The sequence below is a fragment of the Micropterus dolomieu genome, linkage group LG19, assembly GCF_021292245.1.
Source record: "Micropterus dolomieu isolate WLL.071019.BEF.003 ecotype Adirondacks linkage group LG19, ASM2129224v1, whole genome shotgun sequence".
NCBI lineage: Eukaryota > Metazoa > Chordata > Actinopteri > Centrarchiformes > Centrarchidae > Micropterus > Micropterus dolomieu.
The window spans coordinates 7,538,057-7,562,053 of NC_060168.1; the positions used below are offsets into that span (position 1 = coordinate 7,538,057).

General features: G+C 40.2%; 1 protein-coding gene across 2 annotated transcripts in view; it reads left to right on the top strand.

Annotated features, from left to right (window-relative positions):
* Positions 1-23,997, top strand: part of si:zfos-2326c3.2 (traf2 and NCK-interacting protein kinase) — a 594,814-nt gene that overhangs the window by 565,025 nt on the left and 5,792 nt on the right. The window contains exons 15-30 of one of the 2 annotated variants that reach the window (XM_046030690.1): positions 500-565; positions 5,117-5,440; positions 6,868-7,002; positions 7,291-7,428; positions 8,898-8,968; positions 10,057-10,136; positions 11,947-12,035; positions 12,425-12,495; positions 13,148-13,232; positions 13,526-13,693; positions 15,199-15,307; positions 15,601-15,750; positions 16,141-16,284; positions 16,672-16,806; positions 16,964-17,064; positions 18,015-18,164. In XM_046030690.1, coding sequence (XP_045886646.1) covers positions 500-565; positions 5,117-5,440; positions 6,868-7,002; positions 7,291-7,428; positions 8,898-8,968; positions 10,057-10,136; positions 11,947-12,035; positions 12,425-12,495; positions 13,148-13,232; positions 13,526-13,693; positions 15,199-15,307; positions 15,601-15,750; positions 16,141-16,284; positions 16,672-16,806; positions 16,964-17,064; positions 18,015-18,164 — 2,016 coding nt within the window. The remainder of the gene's footprint in view (positions 1-499; positions 566-5,116; positions 5,441-6,867; positions 7,003-7,290; positions 7,429-8,897; positions 8,969-10,056; positions 10,137-11,946; positions 12,036-12,424; positions 12,496-13,147; positions 13,233-13,525; positions 13,694-15,198; positions 15,308-15,600; positions 15,751-16,140; positions 16,285-16,671; positions 16,807-16,963; positions 17,065-18,014; positions 18,165-23,997) is intronic. The other variant, XM_046030691.1, reaches the window with a different exon arrangement.

The window sequence follows — 23,997 nt, forward strand, 5'->3', positions numbered from 1 at the left end:
AATGGTGCAACCACTGCAAATATTTAAAGTGAGGAGATTTAATTAAAGATTTTTAATGTAAAAATACGCAGTTTGGACAATTTGGACATACAAGGATTTTTCAGGACAAATTCATAAAGAGGTCATAATGAAATATTTAGAGTGGAGGGCGTTGGCTAAAAGCTCCATGCCATCTTGCACACTGAATATTTTAGTTCCCCACCTCTCAGAATTCTGCTCAAGACCTTAGTATACTCTAATTAAAGTAAGCCTGTGTGTGTGTGTGTGTGTGTGTGTGTGTGTGTGTGTGTATGTGTACTGCTATTCTTGTGAGGACCTTACAAGACTACAATAATATGGAATGAGGCCATTTTAGAGGTTTTCGGGTGAATTGTAGTGGTAGGGTTTAAACAAAGTCATGGAACATACTTTCAGATATCTTAATACAACTTTGTGGCTATCTGTTCGTGTGGGTGTGTGTGTGTGGGTGTGTGTGTGTGTGTATGTGTGTCTTCAACAGGAACAGGCAGGCAGACAGCGAAGTGCCGATGTGTCAGTAAGGCCTCTGGGCTCCACAGCAGAGCAGGTAACAAACCTTCACTCTCTATATTTTTTACTTACTTGTCATCCATCCCTCAATTTTTCATATGAGTTCGGGCAGGTGGAGTTTCTCTCGAAATATTCTGAACGTGGGCTGATTTGTGTGTGTGCTAACTGCTAACCTTTCAGGAGGACGTTCTTTCTTTCTTTCTTTCTTTCTCTCTCTCTTTCTCTCTCTCTCTGACTATGTTTCTTGAAAGGTTTCTATCTCTTGTGATTGTCTCCTTTTTGTTTGTTTGTTTGTTTCTCTTTTGTCTTCTTAATGTTTGTGTTTTCGGAATTCCCTATGTTATCTGTTGCCTGTTTTATCCATTAATGCTAACATGTGTAGGGAACGATGCAGCATCATGCTAGTGATATATATATATATTATGAATAGTTGCATCGTCCTAATGAGCGGGGAATAGATGTAGAAGTGAAGAGATTAGATAAATTACTTCACTGACAGAATATAATTCTGCCAAACCTTCTCGTGTTCCATCTTCTCAGATGTGTGAATTAGCTTTTCTTTGTCTTATGTTATAGTAAACTTAATTTTCTTTGGGTTTTAGACATCTCCTTGGGCTTTAGAACTTTGAGATGAGCATTTTTCTCTATTTTCTGACATTTTATAGACCAAGAGATTAATGTAGAAAATAACCAGCAGCTTTACCGATAATAAAAATAGTCAGCCCTAAAGTTGCAGCCCTAAAAAGATACGGTTACTTCTGAGGTAGTGAATTATTAGTTTAAGCTGAAGCGAGAATTTGCTTTGATCCAAAGACTCAAATCCAAGAGGAATTGTTTGTGTAAGAGAGAGAGAGAGTCTAGTGTACTGGTGTTTACTGGTCTGTGTCACTGACCCCTAGTAAGATGAAAGGAATTGAAAGAGTGAGGGAAGATGATGAGAAAATGATTAAAAGACTCTACAGTGGAGCCGGGAAGAGAACAAAAAGGGAAAAGCTAAACAAATTGTCTCTTGATAGTGTATATGTGTTAAAATGATAGAGGAAGACAGTGTGTTTCAGGCATCAAGAGGATGTTGGGGCTGGGGAAGTTCATCATTGTGAAGTTCTTATTCAAGGAGACCCTAAAAGATTGGAGTTTTTAATTCTGTATTTGTCTGGAGTTCTCCAATAAGGATTCAGAGAGGCGAAAGTGACAAACACTGAACTGTACTATTGGTGTCAGAGCTAGACAAGCTTTTAAGCCAATGCTTATCACAGCATGCCATCACTTTTGTTTAATAGCCTTCTCTCTCCGTCTCTCTCTCTCTCTCCTTCTGTCTCTGCTGATCCCAGCATGCCTTCTCTCCCTCCCTTTCTCACACGTTTCCTCTCTTCATCCCTCCCTCCGTCGTTCGCAGCGTGTAACCTCTTTCATTTCTAGCATCTCTCTTTTCGACTCGTCTCTCGGTTTTTCTTCCAAAAAATGTTACTATCTAATCTCAGTAGGGGTTTCTGACATACAAATTCACCAAAGCTTTCTCTTTTTCGTTTTCGCTGTCACTTCTCTATTTCTCAAATAGTTTCTCTCCTTCTCATAACTGCCTCCCCAAGTCCCTCATCTTTCACTTCTTGTCTCGGTTCTTCCATGCCTTCTGTCATGATGTTATGATTCTACCTAAAGAGATAAGAGTTGCTATTGATTTATACTCCTTAGCCTGTACATTCATAAAATTAAAGAAATAGAATATATCATAAACTCAATAAAAGTGGTGAAGTAATTTTTTTTTATTGCTGCGTCCACCTGCAACCCTACACAGATGGATCCATGGGTCTATTATGTGTAACTATTACAATCGCAAACAAACTGTGGGGAATTTTTTTATTTATTTAATATTTCAAGATTACTGTTCATTTGGCTGTAAAATGTTCATCTCTAATACGCAATAACGCCAGTGAACTACTTTAACTTCTCAGTCGCGTTGGTACATTTTTCGAATCATCCTTAACATTTGTAAAACAAATTTCTCAATTTCTCAAAACAATTTGTACAAAGAGGACCACACAGTGGATTACCTACAAAAGGTAGAAAAACTAAAAAGTCATTGTCATTGTTCACAAAATGTTTAGCCATGTTGTCAATATAACAGTGCACTCTAAGTATTTTCTGAGATAAACTTATTTGGATGAGGAGCGATCTGAAACAATTTCCCAATACTTTTATGTAACAGTTATTTGAAACAAGACAAAAATAATAACCTTGCTTGTCCATAACAACAATAAAAATAATAATAGGCTACCAATCAACTACTATGGCTTCAACAGGTGGCATTTTATTCAAGGTATCGAATGAAGTACTCAAATCGGTATCACTTTAAGGGTACTGATTTTGACAGTGGTATCTTAAAATTTTAAACGATACCCAACCCTATTCAGGATACATTTACAGAAAGAATCTCTAATAGAAATGTATAGAAAATATGCTTGACAGATTATGACAACGTGTTGAACTATTTTGCATGCAGTGACTGATGCTGCACCTTGATGTTTTGGTGGGTAAGACTATTCAACAGTGAACCAGTATGATACATTTTGATCGACATGACATAGGCAGTTGATGAAACACCAAACATTTGCGCCTAATCATTTACACAAATGTGGCAAAACATTTACAATGTCAGAAGAATGAGAAATTGCTTTTATGATGGAGGTTAAACAAGCAGTTTTGAGAATTTCAATTCTGATCTGAGAAGTGAACCAAAGGGACTGAGAACAACTAGAACACAGATGTTGTATGTCCTTTGGTGTGTTCTGTTGCCATTCATTTTGTATGTCTTATTTTATCCTTTGATTATTTATATATATTTAGTACATATTGTGAATTGGGCTTAGCAGAAAAAGACAAAAACACACATTTTAACAACTTCTAATATAGATACATTTAGTTGTACATGGGAATTACATGAAATGTCCGATGGACTAATTTTGAGTATTATTGTTTTTATCTTTCACTGTTTTCGCATTCTTACTTATTATTTCTGTTCAGGTCACTATTCTTTAGTGGTAATTTAGATGACACATTGCAGATAGCTGCCATGGAGTGTTTTGTAATATTGGCCTTGTTCCCAGGTACCACGAAAGCTGATGCGTTACTGTGGCCAAGTGCTGATGTTAATTAACACTGTTGGTTAGGCATGTTGAGTATTCGGACTGTGTGTCCTCTCATTCTCAAGAAACAGCATTGATTCTCTGGTAGCAGCATTCACATAAATCTCATCTCGTCTAGTTGGCATGTGACCCTGAAAGTACCTTTAAAGGGTTACTATCGCAGAAGGGATGAATTGGAGTGTGTGTGTCTTTTTCCTGGATGATAGAAAGTGTCTGCTTATATGTACCACAAGCTTTTATGTGGCTGGGCTGTTTAGGCAGACCTGGAGCTTAGTCTTGGTGCAGAACTGCAGAAACTTTAAATAATTTTACAACTAATACACATAAATGCAACATCTTAACCTGTCATCCTTTTTTATGAATCCTCCTGGCAATATAAAATAGCTATTGATTCTGTTTAAAAAAGTGTTTAAGACCAATGTAACCCAAAGAAAATCAGAGTTGTGAGCTGCAGATGACAGTAGAGGTTCTTTATTTGTGCTTTTATTGCATTTGTTCTGGAGAAAGTTGCGCTTGCAAATCAAATTCTCAAGCCAGAGAACCAGCTGCTGTCATATGTCCAAGCTTCATTGCCAGCGCTAGACTGAGTGCAATTTTATGAATGTTTTCACATGTCGGTCTAATATTTTACACCAAAGGAGGGACTCAGATCAGCTTCTTTCTTATGTGCTTCTTCGAATGTCTTGCTGTCTTGTCACAAAAAGCTTGATGATCCAGTACAATGCTCTGTGAGGTCTCCATGCAGCAGCCGTGTCTTATCTAGACAATTTCTGCAGAAACTGGGAGTGTCCATTTTGTTTGCAGATAGAGTGAACGGTGTGAAGCACACCGTTCACCCCATTTGCATTGAAAACTTGCAAATTCTTACATGTACAATCAATCAGGAAGAGTATGTTATACATGAACTTAAGTATTAGCTCTTATTGTCGCTGTCATTTGTTGCTATATTAGAACATCTTGACTCACTGATTTGTGTCTGAAGTGATTTTTCCTTCCCAAGTAAAATGTGATAAGCGAATATTAGACCATTCTACCATATCAAAAAGACAATCCAAGCATGCTATTTAAAAATATTGTCATTCAACAAAGAAATTAATTTAATCCAATGAAGAAGATTCGGCTAATCTTGTCAAGAGGGGTTGAAATCAAATCAGTCGAAAATGACACTCGACACATGACACACTGTTTTATAACAGGGCATGTGCTGTTTATGTAAAAATAGCTAAAAAGATTGAGGATGCAAATTCTGACATCGAAATACCTTGTGTGACAGCAATGGAAAATATATTTAAAATGATAATGACAATACTCGTGTATTTGTACAGGTATTGACTTTGCAATGGCTTTTTAAATAATTCGTATAGTTAACAGCGTAGATCTTATTTCCTATAGACACTCCCAGGCTCGGTCAGTTTCTATGTGTGCTTTTCATGTTTGCTACATAGAGAGCCGTGGCTCCAAACCAGCTACTTCAGCACAAGGCCCAGTTCTCCCAGCTTCAGCTACAGCCGCAAGCCAGGCCCCAGCCGCTGGCTCAGCATCAGCAGCCCTCAGCGGGCAGGAGATCCCACCGCACCCTGCCCAAGGACCAAACCCAGCTCCTGTCGCTGCAGCACGACCACAGACACAGGGAGCGAGAGAGGCAGAGGCAGAGAGAAAAGCCTGTGGCAGCTGTCCAGAAGCTAACTGCTAATAGTGGGAACACAGCTGCTGCTGCTGCTGCTGCTGCTTCCTCACCCAGCCGCCCTGTAAACAGCCAGTGCTCAGCGGTAAAACCCTGCTTTCCTCAGCTGTGTAGCAACCTTTATCAACTCTACATCCCACATCTGTCAGTCTGTCTCGCTGTCCCACTTGCACCCTCCTATCGTTCACTTTTCAATTTTTTTTCTCACATTTCATTCTTTGTCATATTTATTGTCTTTACACCCTCCTCCCTGTACTTTCCCCCTACTTTTGGTCACTTAATCCTTCAGTTGACACATGTTTTTTACCTAAATGTCACAAAGGACTGGAGAAAATAAGATAAATATTAGGCAGAATGTAGGTAACTTAGGGAGAAAACAAAGACATTTACCCAGCTGATAACATGTGGTTGTTGTTCTTAGCATAGCAGCTAAACCACACAAGGAGCACGAACAGGAAACAGACCAGTGCCATTGCTACAGTATAAGAAAGCGTTTTCAAACAGCTGAGAGTCAAAAAGGCTGACTGTAGTTTTCAAAGAATCCTGTTTTTATTATTTTATTTATTACTGCACTTGCTCCAGAACTCGAGTGAGTTTGATAAATCAGATTATGCTGGGTGATGATCAGCTTCAAAGTGCTTAACGAAAAACACTGAGCCGTAATGTTTGTTCATGTGACACTGATGGACAAAAGGCACTCTTCTTATGTCTGGGCCAGCATGTGTAAAACTTCTAAGAAATACTCTTAAGAACTTTTCTAAACTTTGACTTTGGAGTCTAAAAGGTTGTAGTAAAAAATCAAACAGAGAAGCTTAATATAAAGTAGTGTAAAATAATGACACAATTGTTAAGTGTGATTCTGAAGTGCTGACTACAGTGACGCCACAGTGTTTTAAAAATATGGACTGTAATACATAAAGCGCTGAATCAGCAAATAGCAGGCCTCTAAAGGTGACACGGCACGGCTGCATCACATCAGTCGTCACAGTTTCATGCACACCTCGTCACGTTTAGGACTACTCATCATTCCTTTTATCCAACATGCATGCAATATGCATGTCTCAGAATGTCGTATCATGTAAGAGGAAATCTTATATATGATATATCCCATAAAGTAATAGCTGACTTTACTGGTATCTGCTATTTGGGATATTACAATCTTAATTGGAAAATGAAACTTTTTAAAAAAGTTTTTTAAAAAAGTTTAAAAGCGGAATCAGGGTAAATTGTATTTCTTATTCATCTTTCAAAATTAACACATAATAATATAATAATTAGTGCATATTTTATGATATAGATTGATATAGATTTAATGTTACTATGAACATTGTATTCATGCTGAATCCATCATGTCATGAACATTTATATGCATGATCTCACAGTGTGTAGTGTAATCGTTGGGAAAGTATTGGTATTCATAAAGTGCATTTATGTGGATATGAGTTTTACAATCTTTGTATGATTCCAAACACACACACACACATACAGTCTTACATGTATTTTATGTTTTAGATGGACCTCCAGGAGTCAAACCTTGCCAGGCTGCTTCTGGCTGCTGGTCTGCCCAGCCAGATGCACTCTAGGCTGGGCTCTGGGAGCAGCTCTAGTCCTTGTACTCCAGCCATGCAGAGAGCCCACCTCAACCAGGTATACACAATTATATCACATTATACATGCCCGCTATTTCCTTTAAATGTATTGTATCCTGCTCTCCTCTTCTCTGTGCTGTTTAAATGATCTTATATTTATAGCACTGCTTCTATCTAGTCTGTTCTATTATTTTCTATTCCAGGTTTGCCTAATGTGTGTGAGGATGTTTTTTTTGTTTTTTTCAGATAATCCTATTTTTGGGCACACTTTCCTGTGATTGTAGTCATTTTTGTTATGTGGCTAAAAGTGTGAATGTAGAAATTTGCAGTCCTTATATTTTCCCAGAATGCCAATCTGCGCTCTAGTCGAGAGGCCGCTCACAGCAGCTCTATGTCAGATATGGCCATCTCCCCCTTGTCTCCATTTTGCCCCATGTCCCCGACTGATGATGTCTTCTGGGACTCGGTCACAACACCACCTAAGGTGAGCAACAACTGTCCTGTAAGCTAACAGGATGAAACATTGCATGCCAGCAGGTTAGATGGCTTTCATAAATGAGGCAAATGTTGAAGTGATGTTTATTTTGTTTCCTGGCTCTCATTGAAAGAGGAAGTAGTTATTATTGCCATGCCAGGCGCAGAATATAGCTTGCATCACATGAGGTTGGCATAATGTGTTTGTGTATGCTAACCATGCTGTATTTTCGTCGCACAAAGCTAAGGAAGTGGTGCACACAGCATGAGGTTGGCACGCTGTCGGTGTGCATATGTGTAATTTGGGGAAAGTGTGTGTGTATGCTTATGAGAGGGGAGCCTTACCTCGGAGCTTGTTATGTAGCGCTCCTAACTAAAATAATCAAAACACAATAAAACATGTTTATAAAACAAAATATGTTTTTGAACTAACAGGAGGCCATATGGAGTCGATAGAGCAGTTAATAACTCACTACTCTCTCTCTCTCCTGTGATTGCAGTGTAGTAACTGGAGCAGCCATAAACTGTTAACTTTTGGGGACCTGCACCGCAATAGAGTGTGACAGTAATGTGCTGTAGCAAAGCCAGGCGTTTGATGAGTTTTACAACTGTCTGTGAATTCAAATCATTTTACATAAGCTTAAATAGTCTTAAGCTCAAGCTGAGGGCTCTTTGATAATTTTAATTTCATGCGTGTGCCAATAGTAGACAGGAAACAAAAGACACGAAGCTCAGTGTGTGTGTGTGTGTGTGTGTGTGTGTGTGTGTGCGTGTGTGTGTGTGTGTTCATGGGGGAGCCAGTTGCGGCATGTGGGAAACTTGTCAGAATGATGATAGGTAATCCCCCAGCTCCCTTCCTGCTCTGCTGGGTGTGTCTTCCTCTCTGTAACTGGGTCATGTGACACCAGGAGATGAAAGGTCAAAAGGTCACCAGCTGGTTGGTACGACTGGGCGTTTGAGAAGAATGAAATGTTGAAAAGAAAGTGCTTTGCAACACTCACGCAGATCGATCTGGTATTGATTTCACAATGCTGTTCTTGTCATATCATGAATCCAACAATGTTGGAAAAAGGTTAAGAAATATCCCTGACTCGGATAATATTTCCACATCGTATTAAGATTTGGACATGGTTTTTGGGGAGTTTAAAGGAGCAACATTGAAATGTGAAGAAATAGCAAAGCCAAAAGGTCTCATTAGATTCTCAGTAATAAAAATCTCCCAGTGGGTTATTAAAGATTTTATTGAACTCTGCTCTACAGGCTTTCAGGCACTGTAGAAGTTGTTGTACATAAAGGTTTCATAACCACAGAAACCTTCTTCTAATTAGCTGAAACCCTGCTTGGCTAGACATGAGATCCTTGTAAAGATCCCTCTCAAATAAGCAGTCACCTCCAAAATACTGCCATCTTTGTGTATTGTGTTTCTGTCAATGCTGTTCAACTGATTTTCCTTCTTCTCTCGGTCTTATGTAATTCCAGGTCCCAGAACGCACTACCTCTAAGTTCTACTGTCGAGAGCTGGTGATGGGACACAAGAGGGCCGCTTCAAGGTAGACCACAACTACACTGTATGCACACTAAACATAAAGACACTGTGTTGTTTTTTAATGTTGGCCCTTGTTTTGTCTGTACATGAACTAATGACTTAATGTCACTTTATGACACTGGGTGAAGCGACTGTTAGTTGCTCCTTATATGAATTATCACCCGACTCTGTAGTCCCATTTAGTTCTACAGACTGTTGTAGTGTCTCTCAGGTCATTGTTTTGGTTTAACAGCCTGCAACTTAAAGGTCATAAACCTTGTTTCCAGCAGCAGAATGCAGACATTTTCATTTTAAAGCTCTGATAAACTCACTGTACACTGCCCAGCACCAAATGACAAACTGTGTAGAGGTAGGTTCATCCTACCTGAAATGGCAAAACAATAAACTAATTGGCCTACAGTTATACTGCAGTTTTGTTTCTAGCTAGCTATTCATGGGTTTTGCATATCACACTCTTGAGCCCAGGCACCTCGGACACATCTGTTTTTCCTCTGTTGTAAATAAACTCTACACTAGTACTACTAGTACACAGTGTAAATGGACCGAATCAAGCTAGTTCAAATCATGAATTTCAGTGCTGTCTACAGAAAGACAAAATTAGTCAGTTTGAGGAATACGAGCTTAGTTTCACTTAAAACTCCCATATAACAATTTAAATAAAGAAGCCATATTGTACAAGTTAGGTGTTTCTTGACTGAGTACCTACAAGCTAATTTAGCAAGTATCAGCCAAGCGTTGTTTGGCAGCATAAAGACACAATGCTACGGTCTGTCCTTAAATTGGAAACACGAGAAGCCAAACTAACATTAGTCTTTAATGGCATGTGAATGTAAATTTGTAAATCTCTGGTATGGTAACCATGCTATAAGAAGGGTAGTTCTTCCTTTCAGCTAGAGAGAACCGTATTTAATGTGAGGCTTTATATCACACTGCAATTCAGCATACTGGCATACACTGTTAGAGAACAATCAGTCATGGGTAGATCGGATTAGTTGAGCTTGGATGGATTTTTTTTGATGATTAGATGTATACCGTTGATCACAGTTCACATGGTCTGCCTCGCTCTGTGTGTGTGTCTCTTTCTCCATCTAGTGGCAGTCCAGTGTCTGTAGCAGATAAAAGTGGAAGATCTGCTCCTCATGGAGTCTCCTCTACCAGCAGCAACCACCCAGGTCTGTGCCACCTTAACTCAGCAGCTGCTGTAAGAGCAATAACAGCAAAGCCCCAAAAAGTACATGTTCTTAAACTGTGGTCATCCAGATACAATGGGTAGTTCAGTCATCTCTGGTGGCGTCAAGTCGTAGTTTGGCTCACTGAATTAGAGACTTATTTCTCTGTTTGTGTTCCTGCATGACAAGTAAAAGAGATTACATTGTCTAGACCTCAGAATTTAACTGTTAATATGCAGTAGTGACGGATTCTCGGCATGTACAGGCTTCTTTTCTATAATAAGATATTCAAAATATGAAAGTCATAATATACAGTAAATGTTATTTTTGGGACGATTTTCACGCGGGTGTGGCACTGGTGTGAACTAATGCTGTGTCTGAGTGAGCGCATTGGTGTGTGTGAACCGCCAAGTCATTAGATTTTCCCACACAGCCCGAACACACATATGGCGAGCCTGTACACGTGCTCACACACCCCCACACCCTAAACAATAACCTCATAAACCACACCAGATACATGCAGCCACACCAAACCCACCACAGACCCAACAGTGCATACACTTACTATAAATTAGCGACAGCGCACAACGCAGAGTAATGAGACCAACGCGTGCCCTCTTTACCTGTGTGTAGACATGTAGCGAGAAAGAAACAATTTATCTGTTGGACAGGGAAGCCACTCTGGTAGCCAGTGGGAGATAGAGCGAGAAAGATGAGGAGAATATGTCTAGGAAGTAAGTTTCCCTCTGTATGTAGCTGAGAGGAAACAACTTTTGATGCATCCCACTCAGTTTGGCTGCTTGCCTCTGCCTTCTTTGTTGGGAGCCACAGAGCAGAGATTCTCATACAGCTTTACTGTGTGAAAAAGCTTTTAATCTGCTCACGATGTGCTGCTTTCCTCTCTGGATTATGTTGTTGTTGGAAAGAACATTTGTAGCATTTATATATATAAAACTTACAAATTGATTATGATACATTGGTTTAATACCATTGGTATCTGAACTCGACAACTCGACTTTATTTCCCATACCTCTTTTTGGTATGTGGTGAAAGAACAGTGGCCTTTTCCTGTTTTGTGCTTTCATACTTTTATACTTGTTTTGCGTTAAACAGTAGCAGTAACAGTAGTTTTGAAGACAGTGTAGTAATGGCATAATTCTGGTGCCATCTAGTGGCAACTTGAAATCCAACCAATCCATTAATATGACCACCGTTTGTCAACACATTAAAGCTGCTCTAATCAATACTTTTATATTAACAACGGATCAAATGACTGTGTGTAATCTGAAAGGGGTTGCTCGAAGTGACAGAGTGGTCATGAAGAATTATCACCCAGCTCTGCAGTTCCTCTCTGCTCTGCAGGGCTTGTTGCACTGCTCCTAGTTGCCAAACAAATTGATTAACACAAGGATTAAATACTGTCAATACTTTAAAAGCTAATTTCACTTTTCTAATGTGCTTTCTTATGACAAGATGTTTGTGCAGTGTAGTGACTGTGACTGACCGTTCGCTTTTGTTTTGGGTCCATTCAGAGTGTCAGTGCTCCAATATGCTCTAGCTCCCCAATTGCAGTTTGTTTGTAAAGCTATCCAGCCCAGTGATACACAATGTTAGATCCCATTTAGAGGCCAGCAAAGGCTGCCGTTTTTTGACAATGGCCTCATTTGTCTATTGTAATTATACCTCTCACCACTATTGTTAATGTGGTAGGGGTTCAGTGGATTGCTTAACACCCCCCTGCTGCTAATTTCACACTACAGAACTGCTACTAATGTGAGTATGCGTTATGTGTGTGTGTGTGTGTGTATTGTAGGTTACTTTAAGCTGGAGAGTCCTCTTCTACAGCAACGTCTACAGCAGCACAGGAAGACACAAGAAAACGTAACCAGTGGACATACACAAGTAAATCAAAGAGTCTTTCTCCTTCACATTTTCACAGCTATGACCAAATTCTGCTCTTCTACCACACGTAGACCTGAGTACTCTGACGTGTGTCCAGGCATGACGGTAACATTATCAGAGAAATCAGCTTAGCTACATTCATCTTGATTAACAGTGAGGAGCGTGACAAAACACATGTGCACTCAAATGTTGCCAAAATTCCCCTTCCATATTAAATCTAAGAGTATTTCCCCTTCTTCTTTAGATGTAGAAGTACTTTTGTTTAATCATCTAATGTACCGGATTAAATGAAAGTCTTCTCTTTTGTTTCTTTTCCCTCTGCTCTATCTTTGATCTTCTGACTCACTTGACCTCATTGACTCATATTGTTCCTCACCTCCATCATGCAGGGTGGAAGATCCGCAGAATACTCCTCTTCCAGTGACGAGGTCGGCAGCAGCGATGATGAAGAGAGGATCAGGTGAGACCGTCATCATCTTCATAATTGCATTGTGCTTATTATATTGTTTAAAACGTTCCTGATTGAAGTATGCCATGCATTTCACCCAGTCTTTCCTTTTGGTCCAACAAATTGTTTCCAAACAACAGAATTAAGAAGCATGACTTGTTGCAAGAGGTACAAATTGTGAAACCAATATGAAGAATCGGAGACAATTCTGATTAAAAAGTCTCTTTGCTTACTTCTTTCTACTGAGAAAGGCTGCTTGTGGAAATGTTTGTGCTGACTACCAAGGTTAAGTCAGACCCAAAACACTTTGACAGATTTAAGTGCAGGATTAAAATCCTGTGGCTTTTAGGATTTATTGGTAATCTAAACCTTGAAAATCAAGCTAGGACAAGCCCACAGATGTGGCATGAAAGATAATTGTATTATCAATGTGATAGTATACATTTGTGTCTGCTTATGGGAAGGGTAAATACATTATTAAAATAGTGTTTATTGTTATTGACATAAATTCTCTTCTGGTCCCAGTTTTGATCCCAGGAAGTAAATCAGCCTTATTTGCTTTGCCATCGATCTTGAGGATGTATTGATCTTGTTTCCAACTAATAAATTCAGGACCTGCAGTCAGACTCTGGTCTAAAATCTTGACCTGTCTGTGTGTTTCAAGGTCTGGCCTGTCCAACGGAAAGGGGAAATATTTCAGAGGAATACCTGATGGCATCGTGCTGCAACCACACCACAATCTTAACCAGGTACCCTGCACACATCCACACAAGAAACGCAGACACATCCACACGCTGCTCCCCCGTTTGTCCTCCAAACTCCTGAATATATTTTCACGTTTAACAGCGAGATGGATGTCCATACTGTTAGATGTTAGGTTGTCTGTTAGGTTAACTACTGACTAGTAGAGAGCCACGGGCATTTACACCTGTGTGGGTCATTCAGTGTGCTGAGCAACATTCAAATCTGACAGCATGCCATAGAAATACATTTCCAACAGCTCCCCCTGACTTTCTACTTTGTCTCTTTGTGTGTTCTACAGATTTCTCGGCTCGGCTCAGATGACACCTACCTGCTACCAGACCTTCTGCAGAAAACCTCCTCCTCTAGTCCGACCCATAATGCGATGGGCCAGCAGCAGCGGACACGTGAACTCAACTACTCACAGTCACCCATAGCCCCTCGGTCCCCCATACACCAGGAACTACATGTGAGTTTATTTTGGAGGCACCTGCAGGAATGCACACATCATTTCTCTTAGTGATTTTTTTTTATTTCCCTTTTCCTCCCGACTATCATTCACATCATGCAGGAGCTATGTTTGGAAATGATGTATTTAATCAACACAATAAAGAAGAATAAAGTCCATGGTAGGATGTCATCGGGTATTGACAAAGTTTTAAAATGTAGAAAATAAGAGGGGGGCGATGGTGCAGTGGATAAGACCCATGCCTCTAGTGTGAGAGACCCAGGCTCAATTCCCACTGCGACATCCACCAATGTGTCCTTGAGCAAGACAATTAACCCCTAGTTCAGTGGTCGGCAATAGGCGGCCAGATTGCTTTGATAGCAGAAAAATAAAAAATAAATAAATTGATAGTGGCTGGTGCTGAAATAGATGTCAGTCATGACGGGAACAGTTACTCACATAATCACTTCCTTTTAAGTGATTGTGCCTACAAAATAAAAGTGTGAGAACGTTTTTCGAGTCCGTGCTTCATGTTGGGTTTATTGAGAGCTTTTACTTCAAACAGATCTGAAGGACATTCAAAAGAGTCTCTGACTTGCTTGACACACCTCTGAAAAAGCTGTCAGTAAACGTGATTGGATTCCCCTGAATTTCCTCAGGGAAATGAAAATAAGCATCCACAAGTTTGTGAATGCGGATCAAACGCCGGGACACACACAAACTGCAGCACATGCTTTACATGTGCAAAAGTGTCCTTATAGTCAATTTGTTTAACAAGGGAGAAAAAAAGTGCACAGTTTGTTGGGATTGAACATTCAATTCTCCCAACAGGAGTCACACAACACACTCTACCCATTGAGCTAGACAACAACCACGCTGGGGTTTGAAATAATTTGACTATGTTCTGGCCTGATGCCAGACTCCTGCTCTAGTTGCTCCCGCGGCGTGCAACCTCTGACATAAACTGCATTTGTAAGTCACTTTGGATAAAAGCATGAGCTAAATGACTAATTATAATTATAAGATCATATCATTTTGATAATAGTGGACTGAAAAACCTTATTAGATTAGAGAAAATCCATGATACAAGTATATTAGCATTGTTTGAGAATTTAAAAGCACTGTCCACATCCAAGCGTGTACTTGAAGTATGTGACTAGTTGCATTAGTTACATTTGTCCACCAGAGGGAGGTGGTGGCACAGCAGTTAGGGATCATATGATCCCTAAGCTGAGGGGTCATATGATTTCTCTTAACAGTCAATAGTTAATTTAACATAAATGTACTTAAGTTTTTTCACTCATGCACTTTAGTACTCATACAAATTTAGAACCATGAATGTATTTGCTGTAATAATGTTACAAGGCTTGGGAGAAGGGTTGTTGGTGATGTTAAAAGGTCGCAGAGGAGTTGTCGCTGATCTGTAAAGCCGTGAATAGGATTTGTGATTTTGCGTATGAAGCCAAAACCAAAACTATAAAAAATGGAGTGGAATGATAGTTTGCCTTGATGTTGTTCATCATCAGGCTGTCGGCAGTCCCACTGGTAAAAACGCCTCCTCATCTTCCTCTTCCTCCTTCCTGTCCTTCATCGATCCAAGATTGATCCCCATATCATCACCGCCACAAAGCCCTAGTGAGTACATTAAACACACACCGTTTACATAGACTGACACTTACAATACACTAACATACAGTGCTGCACGCATATTTACATATTCATATGTAAGTAAATGAAGACACTTCTTATGTACATCATTAAAGCTTAGACACTAAATGATTTAACCATTTATCCTAAGTGGTATATGGAATATTTTCTAAATGTTTTTTACATAAGCAGTAGAGTTTTACTCCTGAGCCCTGTCAGGACACTGTACTCATGTAACTACACCATGCGTTGTTAGCATTTTATTTTTTGTCCCCATGTAGCAGGCAGTAAGGGTGAACCAATCAAGAGCCACAGGAAGGGCTCCGTGGTGAATGTCAATCCAACCAACATTCGACCACAGAGCGACACTCCAGAGATCCGCAAGTACAAGAAGAAATTCAACACTGAGGTTCTCTGTGCTGGACTGTGGGGTTAGTAGTTTTATTGTGTTGTTGTGTTTTAAATATCTACTTGGAGGCGTGATTTATTGTTCTGTGTGTGGATTTTGTGTGTGTGTGTATTGTAGATGTGTTAAGAAATGAACAAAAGTTCTCTGTTAAATGTTTTGCTCTAAACGATGGTGAACAGATGGTGAGCTTTTTTTGATTTTCATGGCAAACAAACTTTATTCAATTTGTTTTCTGGCTGCATCCAAGCCAGAAGCTATCATGGCATCACTGGACAATGTCTCTCCATGTGTTGTTTGTTTTGGAATTGACTCCAATGTACAGATGTACTGATGTCTTACTGACAGATGGATGCATGACACAGCATGTTAGTGGTGGGTGGGGTGTAAGGTTTGTGTCTGTTTTGTCCTGTAGGTGTGAATCTGTTGGTGGGGACGGAGAATGGTCTGTGGCTGCTGGATCGAAGTGGTCAGGGGAAAGTCTACTCCCTCATCAGCAGACGAAAGTTTCAGCAGATGGACGTGTTGGAAGGACTCAATGTGCTGATCACTATATCGGGTACATAAACTGTCGGGCACAAATTAATGTAGCTCTAGAAACACCAAGAATTCTTTTTTACTTGCCCCGTACAGTGAAACAGACAGAAACAACAGAACAACAGAATGTAATTCAGCCACCAGTCTTGCTCATACAGAATATAAAAATGTCAGAATCAGAATCAGATGTATTGTCCACACATATTAGAAGTGGAGAGGATTTGTATAAATATATAAATATAAAATTGACCAAATATAAAAGGGTTATTGTACAGCTGTATGTAACTAGGTGAATGTGAAGGAGGACATTTTCTGTCTGTTCATGTTTGCTCATTCACCCCACATGAAAGTTTCATCTGCACAGGAGTCACCTTCATCCTTCTCTCCATCTGTCTTTCTGTGTCTGTAGGTAAAAAGAACAAGTTGCGTCTGTACTATCTGTCCTGGTTAAGGAATAAAATTCTACACAACGACCCAGAGGTGGAGAAGAGACAGGGCTGGACCTCAGTAGGTGATTTGGAGGGCTGTGTACACTATAAAGTGGGTGAGTACAGTTTTTGAAGGTGTTGTTTTATTTCCTAAACTAAAATATGTAAACCTTGTATTGTGTGAGTAGAGGTCTTTTAGGGCTACATGCACAGTATGTTAAAGTAATCAGGTATCAGCTTCTAAAAGTCTGTTTGTCCATCTTGTTTCTTTAGTGCGTTACGAGAAGATAAAGTTCTTAGTGATTGCTTTGAAGAATGCTGTGGAGGTGTACGCCTGGGCCCCAAAACCATACCACAAATTCATGGCCTTCAAGGTTGGTAACATTTAAATAAAGTGTCAAATGTATCTTCTGTGTTGTCCGTGTCAACGAGAGTTAGAGCTGGGAGCTGCTTGCCCCATCTGTAACGACAGTGTAAGCAACAATGTATGCTGTAAACACTACAGTGGAAGTTATTATACAGTGAACGTCTTTTAGCCACATTAGCTTCAGGTCACAAGGTGGCAATCTCAACCAGTCTGTGGACTGCAATATTCGATGGATCGCCATGAACGTTGGTAGAGACTTCTCCACTTTTCTGACACTTTATGTACATGAGCAATGAACTGTAGGCAATAAAGTAAAGTTTAGACTGATGAAAGCTGAGCTAAGTCTAACAAAGCAGAGTGAAACCTAACAAACAGAATCTGAAGATACCTTGAGCATAATGGAGGTACATGTAAAATTCAACCTGCGCAGCTAGATTGAGATCTCTAGAGTAGTTAAACCACCACAGACATGTTAACAGTAGTGTCCTCCATTGTCTTTTCTGTTCTTACCACATCTTTGCATATCTAGGGCAAAAAAAAATCAGAAAATCTAATAGGGTCACTTCCATAGCCAGACACTTGCACATAAACGTAGACATGACACATCCAGGCTGTGAGAGTCCTACACACAGATTCTCAGCAGAGACTGTGTCCCATTTCTTTGCATCCTTTGTGGCCTGAGCTACTTTTCCACACGTAGTTTAACCCTCTCTCCTCAGAAAAGGCCAAAAATATACTACCTTGTGGAAGTAATAGCACGGCTATCTTAGGATGACCATTTTTATGCAACTCCTCTTCAGCTTGTCAAAGTCAACTGCTGATTAATTATTAATGGAGCCGTTCCAGTTAGAATACTAGTGCCATAGTTTATTTAAAAAATGTGTAAAGGTGAAGACTGCAATGTCGCAGACTATCCCTTCTAAGATGTTTTGGTAATGTGTGTGTTTGTCTACCCAGTCATTCAGGTCTCTGCCTCAAAAACCCCTATCTGTTGACCTGACAGTGGAGGAAGGTCAGAGGTTAAAGGTCATCTACGGCTCCTTTTCTGGATTCCATGCCATTGATGTCGACTCTGGAACACCTTACGACCTCTACCTGCCTACACATGTAAGATATTCATTTACATTTATTCATTTAGCTGTAGCAACGAGGGGTTAAGTGTCTTGCTCAGGGACACAATGGTGAATGTCTCACAGTGGGAATTGAACCTGGGTCTCCCACACCAAAGGCAAGCATCTTATCTATGCGCCGCCACCACCCACGTGTAAATTCTTTACGCTCTATATTTTTTTTCTGGTTCGTCTGGTTGTCTGTCTAAAAAATTGTTTGTTTAGTTGTTTTTTTTAACGGTCAAAGCAAGTAGCAAAGTGTCACTTTTTCACTAATCTTAAAGAAGTCTCTCTCCAAAATCAGTTGTGGGAAAAAGTGTGGTCATCTTACGGTATGATGACAGTCTGCTGTATAATCAGGATGGTCTTTGTGAAAACAACATTAGTGGACCAGTATATCCACAAACCTAAGGGCGTCTTCGCAAGTGATTCCCCACCTGACATGTTGACATATCCTTTAACGTCTTTAAACAGCTACATATTTCCCCATAAACCATTTGTGTCACTCCATTAGCTGGACATACCACCAAGCTAATTTAGCAATTTGAGCTAATGTTGCAACTCTTTGATTAAAGAGGTGGTATTATACTAATTTTCAGGTTCAAAATCTTATTTAGGGGTTGTACCAGAACAGGTTTACATGGTTTAATTTTCAAAAAACACCATATTTTTCTCATACTGCACATTGCTGCAGCTCCTCTTTTCACCCTGTGTGTTGTACGCTCTGCTCTTGAGCTACAGAGTGATGCATCTTACTTGTACAAAATCTTTGTTGGGAGTGGCACGTGCGCAGTTGCCAGGTTAAGGACTACTAGCCAATCAGAAGCAGAGAAGAGCGGGTTGTATCAAATCAAAGCCGCTTCAGACTGCGACCGTAACCTAGCAGATGGTATAAGTTACTCCCAAGTCCACAACGTCATTGTTCCACATCTTACCATCAGGACTAAACGTTGAACTGTTGCCGGTGTTCTGACGATCTATGCTGCCTTGCCGAAAAATGCTACCATAGCGCAAATCAATAGACTCGACTCTACTCGGCCCTGCTCCGTTTTCCATTGCAGATAGTACCCAGAGATAGAATGTAGCTTGTTGTCATAGTGACGCCTCACAAAACTGCCCCGACGTAATTTTCAATGCGACACACACACCAGCGATCCACACAGCTTTCTCTTTTTTAAGTTAAAATGTTTCAACCTTCCTCAGAATGTAAAGACAGATAAGCGGTATGAAAAGCTTCCAGCTGTGTTTTCCTCTGCCGTTGTTGCTGCAGCGGTCTGTGTGACGGCGGGAGCAGAGGGCTCTGTGAGCGGGCGGCTGGCCGGCCTCACACGCTCCTCCCGCGGGTTGGCGCAGGCTTCCCCCGCAGCCAATTGCGGAGCCTCCTCAACTCCGACAATATTCATATTAATATATTATTATTATATATAATAATATTATTAATATATAAAACTTTCTGTTGCTGGCCTCTGTCTGGTGCAGCAATGATGATGCAGTCTGTCTGTCGTGTTTTCATGTTACAATTTATTATCCCTCAGCTGGCATGGAACCTCGAAGGAGGTGAGGTGATACGAAAAACAGTGCCTGGAAGCAGGTACAGGTGCAACATTTCTACAATGGAAAACCAAACAAAGGCGAGTCGAGCCAAAGGGCCTCCGCTCAGACTAGCTTGGTTTGAGGGCGTGTCTGACCCCGCTAGCCGCTTGTAAAGCTTTATGACGCCTTTTCATTGTGATGTAAGTGGTAAAGGAAGTGAAGGGCTGAATCTACAAACGAGCTGATTTCAAGCAGTTCAGAGCAGAGCTTTCTGTGGAGATGGGAACCCCCTTTGGGCTGGACTTTGGGCTTTTTCACTTTGCAAACCTATTACATGCACAAAAAAGATATATAACTCAATAAAGGAGAGGGGAAAAGCCAAAAATCACGCAACTGCTTATGTAAAGCCTACAAATATAGATTTTTTTTTATGCAAATGCTTTATTAAATGTTTAGAGATCTCTGAGGTTGTACATGATTTAGGTATCATTATCTCTGTAGCTCTCTGTTATACCTGAATTTTACTTTACTTTCTGTCTATCAGCTGTGTATCTCTCTGTTCAGCCATCTCCCTCCACTCTCTCTCTCTCAGGATGCACTCCTCCCCCTCCTCCTCCCACTCAAAGACTGCAGACGTCAGTCATTGGTCTCCTTTATTTCTCCTGTTTTCCTCATTCCACCTCCCTCCACTCTCCTCCCACCCAGACCACAGCTGTCAAACACTTTTCTCTTCCTCTTTAATCCTTCTCTTCTTTTCCACCTCCCACTCTTTCATCTAATGTGGCATTGTTCATTTGCTCATTTTCTCCTCATTTTTATTTTCTCTTTTGCTTCATTTACCAAACTACCCTTGCAATCGCTCTCTCTCACTCTCTCTCTCTGTTCAGTCCGTGGGCAGGTTGAGCTGATGACAGAATGCTGTGACTAATGTTCACATTTCTATTAAGACACTGTTTTATCCCTCATTTGGCATTTGAACTTTCCGCTAAATTGTAGAAGTTGATCACATGAGGCCTTGGTCAAAAGACGATTTTGTCTGCATTCCAATATTTATTTGTTTGTATTAGATGTGATTTTGGAAAATACTTAATCCAGATAGGAACACTATAGTTTGCCGTAAACAATTACACAATGGCAACTTTGATCCACACTGAAATAAACAACTTTCCCATTACATTTCAATCTTTGGTAACCCCTTAACTTTTCCTCTGGCAACATAATCAGGTAAATTTGTCCAGTAACGTATTTAAATACCTGGAAAGCTAATGAACTTCCTATCAGCCTCAGTTGTACTTTGCTAAGCGCTAATTAGCAACAAAATAAAAAGTAATGTTGCAATCAGCGTTGGACGGGCCCTTGTGACCTGATGCACGTCGTGTGTTGCTGCTGGAGGTCATCAATGCGGGTCTGAATTATCATGCATTTTGGAAGCCTCATGAAGGATTTAGACTTTAGACACTTCCTGTGTCTCCTTTATGGTGCTACAGAACACCCGCTAATCAAATGTTGTGTACCAGGACATGAAGTGTGGACGACACTGAAAATTTTATGTAAATCAAATGCTGATTTTTACACAATGCTAACTTCTTGTTGCCAGTAGGTGGTGCTATGACATTTAGTGAATATTGTAATACTACTACTACTAATAACAATAATAATAATCAACTTTATTTGTAAACCACTAGTTAGCTAGGCTTCTTGCTAATAACTTTTTTGACGGTGGGTCACCACTGATAACATAGTTATGGATCTTATATTGCATTTCTGTCAGTAGGTCCTTCTAAATATTACACACTGAACCTTTAAATGTACACAGTGCAATGGATATGAGTCATTCTAGCCTGATTGACAGGTTGCCATTGTAGCGACTTGTCAATCACAAGGTAGTCCCGCCCTAAAGCATCTCCTGCTTTATGGTCTATTTTCCCCTAAATGGGACCATAATTTACTAAATGAACATCATGCGGAACCAGACTTCTTTTTGCAACCAGTGGAGTCGCCCCCTGCTGGCCTTTAGAGAGAATGCAGGTTTAAGGGACTCACTCGCTTCCCTTTACAGACCCGGAGGTTCCCACTTGACATGATTGATTTGCCACAAAAATGTCATAAATTTTGGAGTGCTAGTGAGCCATTTTGTCACGCTGATGCGTGACTTGAATTTTGTGCAAAAAAAAAACTTTGGTGAGTTTTGGAGCATATTTAAGCTGCCAAAAATGCACTTCATTTGCAGAAAGAAAGAAAGAGGAAAAAAGAATTCCTTCACTTTCAACAGGGTCCTGACGTTTCATGCCCCAGTTAGCAAGTTCGTGAATATGAGGGTTGACTGCTCTTGTGGCTAAACAAATCAAACATTTCCACAGCATTAAGAAATATGTTGGTAATATTTGTGCATTTGTATTTCCAAGATGCAAACTTGCTTGAGGTAAAATGACTTATGGAAGTCTGTAAAACTTCAGCTCCAAAAAGGTTTGTGCAAATTCATTTGGGTCTTTGAATGTGAACAAATCGCTCACTGCTGGTACAATTAGAGATAGAGCAGATCACTCTTTTCCCTCTCCTCTGCTGTATGTGGGCAAGTAAAGCCCGCTGGTGAGTCATTCACTTTCAGATTCTGACACATTCTATTTAATATGCTTTCATCAGGAACTAGAGAGATTTGAGGCTCAGGATATGACAGAGTATTTAAACTTTGAAACATTTTAGCCTGTTTTCTTACGCAGTTTAAAGTAGAACCAGCATGTCCACAGTCGTCGTACTGTCTGTGGACTTCACCAGATTCTTTCACATACTGGCCATTCATATGGTGTGAGCGGCTGGAGCAGGGAGCAAGGTTCCTCTGGTTTCTATGGTTTAATGATTTACAGAACGATCTTTCAATCATTTTGTGATACTATGGCGTCAAAGTCAGTGTCAAATTTTGGATCTTTGCCATAGCCGAGATCAACCTGAGGACCTTTGTGACTGGATAATTTATATATTACATGTTTACAGTGAGGAGGTAATGCAGTTTGTAGACTACTAATAGACTACATCCATGGATCTAGACATGTGTGTTAATATGTATGTGTGTATATATATATATATATATATATATATATATATATATATATATATATATATGTATGTATATACCATAACATTAATCAGGATGAAGGAACTGTCTTGTTCATTATTGCTTTGTGCAAAAGATTCTTCATTCAGAGTTTTTGTTTTGTTCTGTCTCTCAGTCATGTTCTCAACACCTTTCTCTCGCTCATTCACTCTTACACACACACACACACACACACACACACACACACAACCCCAACCATCCTTAATGTGTGCTACTTTCTATAAGCATTGGGGAGTTGGAGCTAGAGAGGCAGAGAGACTAACATACGACAAGAGAAATAAGCTCTAAAAATATACCCCCTTCTGTCCTTCTTCTCTCGCGATCATTAACTCTGTGTGTGTGTGTGTGTGTGTGTGTGTGTGTGTGTGTGTGTGTGTGTGTGTCCCCTGACCTATTCTTGCTTCTGTTGAGAGGATGTTTTTTTTCTCCCTCTATCTCACTGCTCCTCTGGTATATTAAGCAAGTGTGCACACAGCTGCCTACTACACCGGTGCCTTATACTGCTGCTGCTGCGATAGCGATATCATTTCAGCTCTCCAGCCTCTTTCTCCCTTTTTCGTTTTCTCTCTCACATATACAGTCAAACTTTCAACACTCTCACACACACACACACACACACACACACACACTCAGTTACAGAGCGGTTTTAAACCCACTCACTTACACTTAGACATCCATATAGTTCACTGTCTTTGAGCTCTCTTGAGGACACTCCACACTCCCGGGCTTTCTTCGTAGCTGTATATCGGAAATCTGACACACACACATACACCTCTTCTCTTCTTATGTGCACATCCTCAAACAAACACTCACACATCTGCATCCACTGTAAGACGCATACACTCACAACACAGATTTCTGTTTCCTCATCACTTCACATATTCACAAGCCAAAGCACACACTTACACACAATGCACCGCTCACCCACTTAAAGAAACACACACACACGCACACACAAGCATCTTCCATTGTTGCCTGCAAACTATGTAACAATGCTGATTCCAAGGCAAAGGATTAAGATTGCGTTGCGTCTGTGGATGCCTGTTCTGATGCTGAGGATTGTGGTGGCTCACACTCTGGTAATGTATGAAACTCGTTCACACAAACTAGAATTACCCACTTATTGTAGCAAAGCATGAGACACTGCCTAACTTTGTTTGTCTTTTTTCCTGGAGGATTCCCTGTT